Consider the following 11,988-nt stretch of genomic DNA (forward strand, 5'->3'; position numbering starts at 1 on the left):
CAAGTGCCATGTTCTAGCTGACCTTATTTGCACTTGTCAATGCATAGCCACGGAGCCAATCGATGGGTTGGGGGGGGGGGGGCAATTTCATGCTAGTCAACATCTACGCAATTTAAATTATGCCTCTCATGATATCCATTTGTATTGGACAATTTTGTAAAACTAAAATAATTGCATTCGATAAGTAAATGCACCGTGATAAAGCAATCTTATGTGAATTGAAGGAGTACTCGCAAACGTCCACCTGTCGAGTGGCGCAGTGGCCGGTTAGCAAAGCAAATAAAGCAGCAGCACGCAATTGCAAGACGACAAGGTGCATAAGCTCCATCTACAGCTAGTTGTTACTACCGTGCGGCTTGCGTCCTTGTTCGTGAGGAAGAGAATCCAACAAGTGCACATTGAAATATGAGATGATGTATTTGTGCATATATCGCTCATTTGTATGAGCTCCTACATTGCTCAAGACAATGCTTAGCAATGCTTTTGAGAACAGGGAAATGCTCGAGAGCTCAAAAAAGTAGTGTGAATGCATGGGGGAGAGCGATGAGTACGTGTGAAACACACAGCAGATTTGCAGTTACAGTAGCCATGAGAGATTAAAGAACAGATGGGTTATGGTTGCATGCAGGTTTTGCCATCAGAGATTAAGAGAATGTGTGTGTGTGGGGACCCACTTGAATGTGCGTGGGTCCCACCTGAACAATACCAACCTCCGTGTCGAAATACCACTTTATTTATTTGAAAATAGACTCCTCACATTTCCCAAAAACACTTTCCTAGCCCTTATATTATAGGAATGTTCTAGAAACACTTGCGGAGAATGAGGAAGCTAGATTCGGGCCTTTGAAAAAAGACCACAGACGATTTGGGCCTTTCCGCTCGGCCATTCGAAAAAAGAGCTTAGACGTATATTGGGCTTGACATTCCGGCCTACGGCCCGTAAGCTCCAACTCAAGCCGAGCACCCACCAGGCCACCACCAATCCACCAGCTTGTCTCCCTACACAAGTGTGAAGCGTCTCGAACTCTAGTGAATTCGTGATCCATCCCCAAATCCGAGCTCTCGAGAAAATTCCTCTCCTCCCCCCACTCTCCCGAGAGACAATCCGCCTAGAGCCCCAAACCCCTTCAAAATCCCCAACCACCTCGAACCGAACCAGCTAATCGAAGCGAGATCGATCAAGAGTGGACGATAGGAAGCGGGATCCGGCAGGATGTTCTTCTTCTTCGTGGGCGGCGTGGAGCAGGGCGCCGGCCGGGCGCTCAAGGAGGCGGCGGGGCGGTGCCTGCGGTGCGGCGGCACGGCGGACCTGGTGGAGACGGAGAAGGTGCTCAAGCTCTTCTTCGTCCCCGTCTGGCGGTGGCCCGGGAAGGACCCCGCCTACCTCTGCCGCGAGTGCGGCCTCCTCGCGCCGGGTTCCCTCGGCGCCGAGCCGGGCCCGTCGCTGCTGCCCCGGGAGGCCCGGTGCGGCGCGTGCAGCCGCGCCGTCGACCCGCAGTTCCGGTTCTGCCCCTTCTGCGGCTCCGCGCTCTGAAACGTTTCCGCCCGCGGGCGCCTGGAGAGCAGAGGTGGAGGTGACTGACGCTTGCAAGTTGCAACTCGCCATATGTTTGTACTGATCATTTTGTTTGTGTGGAAAGTATGCATGTAATAAATCACAAGTTTGCCAACGAAATAAAGGAAAGCATCCCATCATGTTTGTAGTTTAGCACATTATTATATTGATAAGGAACCCTTTGGTGGCTCGGAAAAAATAGAGCAATCCTTTGTTTGCCGTTTGCAACAAATTCGTAACTACTTGTGCTACCAACAGTGACAAAACTGACAAAACAAGGGACCTAAGCAAATTGCAATGGCAATAAAGAAATTTATCCGTATATTGACTACCGCGAAGCCGCTTGGTGCTTTCACATCGTGTATTAGGCCCGTTTGGCTGGTTGAATCGGCTCCGATTCTTTTTTGAATCACTAGAAACGCTGCCAAACGATCACGGAACTAAAAGCGCTTATAGTGTTTCTGCTTTTTTTTACTATGAATCAGAATCACCACCTAAGTAGTTTCTCGTGATTCCGATTCTTGTTATCCTACCTCCCATCTAATCTATAAATATTTTAGAAATCTAAGCTGCAACTTTGTTCGTGGCATTCGATCCGTCGTTCGTGCATTCTCGGTCCAAAATAAAATGTACTTAAGGCCGCATTGTAGTACCAATCCGTTTCTCAAAACGTGCTAAGCAGTAGACACAAGCGAGATGAAAAGACTTCCATTTGAGATCAAATTAAGAAATGAGCATCTCTATAGCAATTGTTTGGGACTTGTGAATTCTAAAAAAAATCTATAAAGAACTATACTCTTTTTTATTTAAAAAGCTAAAATCAAACCAACTGTTTCTTACCTCGTGCGCACCTAAATTTTCTTGTTTCTCCGGGCCACCCTCTCTACTCCATCTCTGGGAAGGCCGGCCAAAGTTATACTTGGAGAGTTTGGGTCCTCACACAAGTACTTGGGCTTGAAAGTCCTCCTGCCAAGACTATAGTTTCTTTTGGAGAGCTAAGAGCATCCTAGTAGTGATCCGATTCGTCGAGGAGAGAGAGCCACGCAAGCAAAATGGTTGAGTAAGCTATATAGGCCCCACGAAAAAGGATAAAAAATTGGCACAACTCTTCCCAATGCCCTGACATCTATGAGTCGATTAAAAAATATAAATTGAATCTTCCCTCTGATGAATCGAAATCCTCCAGTAATTAGCCTGTTCGCTTCAGCTTATTCAGCCGGCTTATCAGCCACCAAACAGTATTTTCCTCTCACAACAAATCAGCCGTTTCAGCTTTTCAGCCGACTTATAAGCTGAAGCGGACAGGCTAAATGATGAGTCGCTTTGAGCATGCCACGTAGGTCCATGCACCGGCCACTGGAGAAGCGCTAAGGACCCACCTAAACATTCAGTTCTTCGAAGAGGTATTACAAGATCAAGTGGTCAACCCTATCACGGGATGTTGGCAATCAGGAGAAAGGGAACTACAAATATTCCGTCACATATTCCGTCAATGCAGTCATCTTCTCCGTTGCTGCATCTTCGTCCTGCTGCTCTGTTCCAAGCTGCACGCCTCTCTCCTCCATAAGCTTCGCAACTCCTCACGTTTCTTGGCAAAGCTGCCGGGAGCAATTACGCGCGTGATGAGCAGCAGGCAGCAGCAGGCAAGTGACGCCATCTGAGCAACAATGAGTGCACAGGCCGAAACGCCGCCCCTCACACGGGTGCTGATTGCTTTCATAGTTGCCGTTCACCAAAAGCGAGCACCAATAGCCCAATCAAACCGCGGGCCACCGAAATTGATCTATAAATCCACCAAATCGAAACTCAGCAACAAAACTGAACCACAGTGCACCAAATCAAAGCATCCCAGTGGCCAAACGGAACAACAATGCATCAAATCGAGGGTTCCAATGGGCAGGTCGCCGGTTGAAGCATCATCAGTCAGTGTAGGCGGAGCTTGCCGCCGTGGACGAGATCAATTTCCACCTCGTCCAAATCATCTAATTGTCACAGATTTGCACTGAATTGAGCTTATGGTTTGGGATAAGAAGGGAAAGAAGGAAAAGGAAAGTGGAACGGATGCTCAGACGCCCCTGACTCGCGAATAAGACGGTAGACGACGGAAACGAGAAAGCCTGGACGGAAAACGTGACAGAATGGTAAATTTCTAAACGGGGTAATCTTTCTGTGCTAGTAGGTGGTGTTTGGATACTAGGTGCTAAACTTTAGCAGTGTCATATTGGATATTTGGATGCTAATTAGGAGGACTAAATATGAGCTAATTATAAAACTAATTGCAGAACCCCTATACTAAGTCGCAAGATGAACCTATTAAGCCTAATTAATCCATCATTAGCAAATGGTTACTGTAGCACCACTGTAACGACCGACCCCTAAGCCTTCCAGTTAATCTTGATCGCAGCCCTTAACCTTAGTCAGCTATCTGGCTTGACCGCACCTAAGTGCTCAGTTTTCCGCCGGTCCCGACCCCTGAGATCCGACCCCTTCCCGCTTCGCTCCTCTTCCGACCCCGGCGAGCTCAGCCCACTGTCGGATTCTGCTGACCTTTCTCACCCGTCAGATACATCCACCAGTGAACCCTCGAGATCTTTTCCAGATCCCCCGCGACAGCCGCACTCGAGTTGCATGGCCGCCTCGGAGCCTTCCTGCCGCGTGGCTCGTCTTCTCTGACGCCTGCCGCTCCGTTTTGTCTCGGGCCAGCGACCGAGTGGGTTCCCGCGCCCCCTTTCCCCAATAGCAGCGGAAGCCCTCTGCACCCCTTTCTGCAGAGCCTCGCCGCCCGCGCCCATCATCACGCCATCAGATCCCGGCCCCAGAGCCCGATGTCGCCCGTCTTTTCCGTCCCTTCAGCCACAGTTGCGCCGCCCGGTCGCCGCTACACGACGATTCCTCCACCGCCAACCCCGACCGCGGCCGCGACAGTTCCTTTCCCCCGCTCTGTCAGACGCCGCCCGACAATCTGTTGTCTCGCGCTCTCCCCGCGCCCGCGTCTGCCTGCCTTCTCACCCGAGCGCCCTCGGTTCTAGCGCCGTTAAACCGGTCGTTTCTATCACATCTTCCGCACGACGACGCCCGCTTTCCGCCAAATCTCAACCGCCAGTCTACCCGCCCCTACGCCGCCCTGACGGCAGAACGCAATGATCGCTGGCGTCACCCCCGGAGTTCTGCGCCACCGCCCTCTTTGCTCAATCGCCGCCACGGCAGAGCACTCCATTGCTTCTCCCCAGCCTTCGCGCCGCTCCCCTTCTCTCTCTCCGCGCCGTTTCCTTTCCTCTGCTCCAGCAGCTATAAAAGGATGCCCCCGTCGCCGGAGTTCCCTCCGCTCTTGTTGCCTTTAGCCTTCTCTAGCTCCCTGCTCAAGCTCCTAGCGCCACCCACCCAGCTCTTGAGGAGTTCTTCTCTCAGTTCTCTCTCAGTTTTCTCTAAGTCACCCAGCAGCTTGCTTCTCCGTGCTGCGTAAAAGCTCTCTTGTGATCCGCAAGAAGCAGCGCCGCCGCCGGAGCATTTCCAGTCTTAGCCCTTGCTTGAAGCTTTAGCCCATCTGTCCAAGTTCGCTTCGTTCCGACCCCAAGCTTTCCTTTCAGGAAGAAGGTGAGTTGCCGACCCCAGTCCGCCTCACCCGACCCCTTATATCCGCCCGACCCCGGTTCCGTCTTGCCCGACCCTGGCTGTTCCGCCAACCCTTATCCGCCTCGCCCGAGGGCTTGGCTGTGATCTTTTTCTTCAACTCGAGGGTGTATGTGTAAAACTTGGGAACCCTTCAACGCTTGCGTCTAAGGACCCCCAGTTATCACATCCTCTAGTTCAAGGATCAGACCACTAGTTCCTTTCCTACCTCTCGATCATCATCAGCTCTCGAACCACCATAACCTCCTGCTCCTTGTCGCGAGTTTCTGGGCTCAGGCGAGCCAGTGTTGCTGTTGAAATAACCGTCTATGCTAACCCTTGCATTGCATTCGTGTAGAGCTGCGCCTCGCCGACGGCTTCTACGAGCTTCACCCGGCGCCAGAAGAAGAAGCTGTAGCCGAGCTCCTGTCCTCCGAAGCCGAAGTCAGCCCCGAAGTCGAGCAGTTCCCGTCCTCCTTGCTTGAAGGCAAGCCCTGGTTGCATGAAAGTCCTATGTGTTTTACCAGACTTGCGCATGCCTTCTGAAATGTGCTTGTGCATTTACGTATAGGAGTTGTGTGAAACCCTAGATGCATTAGTTAGTTGTCCCAGTGATCTGAGCACTAGCTGTTGGACCGAGTAGCTGCGTTGCTTAACTAGGAGACGGTAAAAGTCGAGTGATTTCCTGTCACTCGCGAGTTGTAGGAGTTGCATGTTTACTCTCCTGTTATAACTATAAGGACGATGGACGGGGCAGGGTTTTGGTAACTTTTTGGTGGTCGGATGGTTGCCCCGTCTGTCTATAAAACCTGCTAAGGCCCGACAGTGGTGGTGTCGTGATCAAGTGTTTGAAAGTACTAGCCTCATACTTAGTATGGGATGAGGAAGCCTAGTACCCCATTGTTCTTGGAACGGAGTTTCCCCTGCTGGTTGTCGCACGTGGTGGCAAGCGTGGTCACAGGACGGCAGAGGCCGGGTCTGTGGAACCTTGCACCAAAGTAAATGGGCCCGACACGGGTTAGGGGATTGATGGGGAAGGCCGACACAGGAAGCGACCTCCGGGTGCGCGGATGTCGTGAGGCTAGGTTCACCATGCATGGTTAAAGAACTCGAATCGATTCGTCTGCCTCTCACAGTTTGAGATTTCTTGATCGCTATGTCACCCTGAGTAAATAAGGAATCTGATAATGGAGATGTTCGTTGTTATATCTATACATCTTGCTTGGTTCTATGAATGTTTAGAATAGGTGGCACAACCTAGACTGGTAAATGAACCTAGAACCGGAGCTAAAACTTGAAAAATTGGGTTATTTAGTGCATTGGCAAGCAAACCCCTCAGCCAAACAGCTTGCATGTCTAAAAGGAGGAGTAGCCCTTACTCCTATCGGTTAAGTCTTGTTGAGCTTAGTAGCTCAGCCTTGTTGTGGCTCCTGTTTTTCAGGTGAAGTGGCTGCTTCCGACCCCTCTCCGGTTGGTGCTTGGCCGCCCCGGCTCCCGCCAGGCTGGACGGTCGAGTGGGACCCCTCCTCGGACGGCGAGGAGAGGACTCAGTGATGTTCTGGTTAGCCTCGCCCAGGACATCCGACCCCGACGAAGTCTTCCGCTAGTGTTTCTCCGTTGTTTTCTTGAAATCTTGTAAAACTCTGATGTTGGATTTTTTTTTAAAGGCCGAACCAGTTGGGTAAAAACTTGTTCAACTCAGTGGGCTTGTTGTATTCTCTGTAACCGCTCACCTTAGTGTGGGTTTTGCTGAACCCGATCCTGTTTAAGTGGTTAAATCGGATGAAATCCGACGGCACTTCGTATTAACTCGGTTTAGGCAGGAGTGTCGCATGTTAGGCGGCTTAACTCTGCTTAATCAAGCTAATCCGAGGTGGTTCCGCCACAACCACATTGTCAAATCATGGACTAATTAGGCTTAATAGATTCGTTTCGCGAATTAGACTTCATCTGTGCAATTAGTTTTATAATTAGCTTATGTTTAATACTCCTAATTAGTATCCAAATATCCGATGTGACAGGTGCTAAACTTTAGCGGGTGGTATCCAAACACCCCCTAAGTGTACCAAGTCGGTTCGATGGTATACTTCTAAAACGGTATTCCTTCGATGTCGTAGAACCAATTTTTTCAATAATTAAATCACAATGCATGCTCACTTAGGCAAAGGAGAAGATAAATCAAACAACATATAATAAAGATTGCGACCGAGCTACAGCAAGCACGTAGACAAGAAAAACAACATATCAACCACTGCAAAGCAGGCCAGCATCTAAGGACATCCATTGACATCTAGATCGCAAAAGGGAGTAGAAAACAAGATTCCAAAGCAAACCAATTCGAGGTCATCCATAGGTAAACCCAAATAAAGGTGTTCAACTATCCAATTGGTTCAATGAACCAAGGTAAACCCAACAACCAATGCAAGGACATATAGAGGACAGATGCCTGCAGCAAATTCTCAAGTTGCCATCAAGTTAAACACTTTTATTTAGGCATGCGGAGGTAGAACCCTGCGCACCAGATTGACACTTTAGGCAAATGTGATTGCTCGAAGAGGAAGGAATCAAGACTATAGTTTAGGAGTTTGTATTCTCACTTAAGTACTTGGGCTTAAAAGGGATGCAAGAGTAGGCTCAGGTGGGGTGGTCGATATTGGAGTGGGGGCGGTGAGGTGGCGGTTGAGGTACCATCCATGGGAGGTGGAGAACCACCAGTTGGGTTGTGTGTGTGTGTGTTGGGGGGGGGAGGGAGGCTTCATGTTTCACTAAGTCATTGTGGCGTCGGATTCAATAGCCGGAAGCCATCGGAAACAATGGTGGGGTGGAAAAGGTGAGAGCCTAACTAAGAAGCCTATAAATAAGATTGAGTGGGTATAGTAGAGGATGTGCATGCGGGGGTGATCGCCAGAGTTGTTATTGGCAATATTAACTGATACGGTGGGTATAGTTATTTAAAATAAGACGTGACATGTGAAGAAAACGACGGTAATGTTAAAAGGAGTGGGAAAATAGGTCGTCACATTAGATGAATCAACACTCTAAATTCGGGTGCTGATTGGGCCTTCCCCCATTGAAATTTGTACGTTTGAAAACAGATCTGATCAGCACGCTGCACGCTTACATTCCCGATTGGACATAACATGGTAGAAGGACATCCAAAGAATCACACACACGTACTGGCACATAACACACAGGCGTTGCAACTTGGAATACATTCAGGAACCTTGCACTCACATCCGCTTCAAAGCCTTCAACACGAGTAGGGATGTCGTGTCTCTTTTAAGTTTTAAGCCATCATCATTTCTACTGCTGGCTGTGCTTGACGCCGAGGGGGACTAGCGACCTGTCGGTACGGCGTCCAACTGGGCCCTCCCACACGGTGCTCCGGAAGCGGCTGTTGCGCTTGCCTGTGCCCGTGAGAAGAGGGCCACTGAGGCTCCGGTGGAACCATGACCGCTTCCCCAACCGGCGGTGTTTGCGGCTTGGGTTCGGAGGCCCCTGCTGCCGGCGCCGTCGACGGTCTGGCATCCGGCGCCCGCGCGCGGAGCATGATGTACGACAGGATCGCGAGCGCCGTGGCGGCGAGGCTCAGCAGGGCCGGCAGCCTGAAGTAGCCGTGCCTGAGGAGCCTGCACCACGTGATGCCATACCTTGTGATGGGGAAGTTCCACACCGCGCCGTTCGCGTAGAACGCCCCCGCGAGCAGCGCCGCGATCCTGCGCACAAATTATATACCACAGCTCTGGTTCAGCCTTCGCCGGTTGTGCCTTGTCAGATGTCACACAATCTACAGATGGCGTTACTCACCATGAGAGGACGGCGGCGATGATGCCGATGATCCGCTTGGACTCGGAGGCTCCGTGCCGCGGCCTGCAGCAGCCGCAGCATCCGCCGGCCAGGGAGGCGATGATCATGGCCACCGCCAGCAGCGGGATCGCGATTATAGACAGCAGGTAAGCCGGATTGGCCGGGTAGTCACACTCTTCGGAGTATACGTCGATGCCGATGTCATCCCACTGCAAGAACACAGCCATCCATCTCATCGCAAGTGCCGTTTGAAACACAGATCGACTAAGAGTGGAGTTGGGATTGTTGCTGTGCTGCTTACCGTAAGCTTTGTGCGCTCGGCGATGAACCCCAGCACGGCGCTCGCCACCCCAAACGATCCCACCACGAGGGTCAGGACGATCACGCCCACATCCATCGATTCGATCCTATGCGCTTCGCCCCCTCTCTCAGGGATATCGATGAGACGGCTGGTGGCGACCAAATGTACGTGCTCATGTTTATATGTAGAGAAGGTGGCCGGAGAGTGCGTTTGGGTGTTTGGCTACGTGACAGCGATGGATGTTGATTAATCAGGTACGGAAGGTTGGTTCGCTCTGTCCATTAGCATTAGCTCTTGTATCATCATTGCTTCCACGACCAAAGTGGAGGAAAGAAAAACGATGGAGAAAATGATATCTTATAGCCCAGTAGTCAACGCGGTGCGTGGTCAGCATCTCCCAGGTGAGGTGAAGAACGATGGTTGCGACATATGTACGTTCCGTAGCAAGTCATGTTCGACAAACATAGGCGGCGCTCCTCATTCTTAACGAAACATACGCAGCGTATAGTATTGCCGAAATGATCAACTCACCCAAGCCAAGCCGTCCTGCTGATAACATAATGTACTCGAGTTCAACGGCAAGGCGCGATGGTGGTTTCGCATACTAACCGGAGAGTTGACATTGGTGACAGCTGACAAACGGCTACTCAGTAACGGGATGGATCTTTCCACAAAAAATAGTAATGGGATTACACTAATGCTATGTTAACTGGAATATCGTAGGCAGAGGATTTTCGACAGGCTCCACAAGAACATCCGTTCCTAGGTGCATAACTGTTGTGTTCGGGGAGCTTCTTGCTAAGACTACCAGTGGATTCTCCTCCTATTCCTCGACTCTTTATTAAGGAGACAGACCGGTAATCTCGCTTCTGATAAAGGAGCGGCTATATTTCACAGTACCTTTTCTTGCTCATGCTGGGCAATGGATACGGATGGCGTGGACGACGTGCTCGTGGAATGCGTAATCAGGGGATTTATCCGAGCAACAAAAGATGCGGAGAGTGAGTTCAGCTAGAATGTGGCTTGCTGCCGGGTGCCGAGTGGTCATCCCAACTCTGAATTGAAGTCAACTCGCAAGGTAGTGGCGTGCATTTGCCAATTTTAAGGATGAACTGTCTAATGAGTTGTTGGATACCAAGTATCCTTGAAGCCTGATTAGCCGGCGGATGTCTCCAGATAATCATGAAGTCAGCCAGGTACAGGATGTACCAGCACCTCGTTCGTCTTCGTGCTAATCATGTTTGCATTGTTGGCATTATCTCGCAGGTGAGAGTCTCGTTTGACTTCCTTTGTCAACAGCAGAATGCACTAGGAAGCATAGCTATTACTTATTAGGGATAGACCGCCCTGTGATTGAACCGCTAAAGTCCTCGGTTTGATGGTTCATTGGTCTGACCGGTTGGACCACCGGTCCAAAACGGTTCAAATTCATCTATATTTCGTTGCTGACACAAGTTCTAAAGTGATGTGGTGGTGGAGAAATCACCTCCCAAACCTTAGGTCGGGTCGAATCCCTTTCCAGTGCCCGCGGTCTCTGCTAGGAGGGCCACTCTACTGGGCCACATCTTCAACCCTATGGGATGGTGTGGTCCATGATGTATAACTTGGACCTTCAGCTGAATTTCGTGTCCGGTCCAACTGAGGAGGGGTACAGCTCAATCAAAGTGCTACCATATCTTTTGCGTTCCCTTTCTGAAAATGGTGATAGTATCCTAATGTGTATTCTCTTCTCCAGTCCATGGCTCTCTTTCATTGGACTCTCTCCAGCTATCCACAACCTATCAAGCATTATTCACCATTTTCTTCTTGAGAAAGTGGCATCATAACAATTTTGTTCTCTCTGCATTATGCTATCTCATTGTCTCACTTGTTGCCGATGCTGCCCACTTGGCTGTCCTTCATTGGTCATGGCTGGTAGTGTCCCGCCATGCTCCGGTATCGCCTCAACCGATCATCACTCGAAGCCTAGCGGTGGATAAACCTATCGGCGGAATCGAACTCACCCTCATCAATTGTATGAAAGAGAGAATTTCATCCAAGTATAGGAGAAGTAAGAAAACTTGCGACGATCCATGGAACAAAATATGCTAATGGCCCAACATCTCGGTCCACCTGCACACCTCACGATAGGCGGCACGTGTCGGATATCACCTTTTTTTTTCTATTTCTAATTTTTACTGAACATGAACATAGGCATTCATTATTAGAACCCTGCAACCATTGGTTATACAATATCAGATAAAAGCACATTCCCTTGAAAAACATGATAGTACATAAGTAAAAGTTCCTCAACCGTTTACTGAACTGCTCCGCCGCGTTTCAGCATCTCGGGCTGCTCACTACGGGAAGGCACTCGGCAAAGGCTTAAAAACACTTGGCAAAGTCTTTGCCGAGTGTAACACTCGGCAAAGAGCACACGGCAAATGTTGTGTCGGCAAAGCCTAGTTCGCCGAGTGTCAAAACTCGGACACTCGGCAAACATGTTGCCGACGGCCCAAAAACACTCGGCGAAAAGATGTACTCGGCGAATTGCGGACTGACGGCGTCGGGTAACGGCGGGTTTGCCGAGTGCCAAACGGGAGGCACTCGGCAAACACCGGGTCTTTGCCGAGTGCCAACACTCGGCAAAGACCGAGAGTTTGCCGAGTGTCACGTGCCTGGCACTCGGCAAACACGGTCCCTTTGCCCGAGTGCCGGCCTTCGGGGCACTCGGCAA

General features: G+C 50.3%; 2 protein-coding genes across 2 annotated transcripts; one reads left to right on the forward strand and one right to left on the reverse strand.

Moving 5' to 3' along the window:
* The first annotated feature begins 831 nt into the window (after positions 1-831).
* On the forward strand, positions 832-1,708 carry LOC101762814. Its single transcript, XM_004961906.4, has one exon. It carries the CDS (start codon positions 1,214-1,216, stop codon positions 1,532-1,534), a length of 321 nt encoding a protein of 106 aa, XP_004961963.1. The 5' UTR covers positions 832-1,213; the 3' UTR covers positions 1,535-1,708.
* A 6,486-nt stretch (positions 1,709-8,194) lies between these two features.
* Positions 8,195-9,408, reverse strand: LOC101763222. The gene is made up of 3 exons (XM_004961907.2): positions 9,273-9,408; positions 8,972-9,180; positions 8,195-8,880 (listed from the first exon to the last, which is right to left on the reverse strand). The coding sequence occupies exons 1-3, from the start codon at positions 9,366-9,368 to the stop codon at positions 8,451-8,453; spliced, it is 735 nt and encodes a 244-aa protein (XP_004961964.1). The 5' UTR covers positions 9,369-9,408; the 3' UTR covers positions 8,195-8,450.
* Positions 9,409-11,988: the final 2,580 nt, after the last annotated feature.

The sequence above is a fragment of the Setaria italica genome, chromosome III (assembly GCF_000263155.2).
Source record: "Setaria italica strain Yugu1 chromosome III, Setaria_italica_v2.0, whole genome shotgun sequence".
In the NCBI taxonomy this organism is placed as follows: domain Eukaryota; kingdom Viridiplantae; phylum Streptophyta; class Magnoliopsida; order Poales; family Poaceae; genus Setaria; species Setaria italica.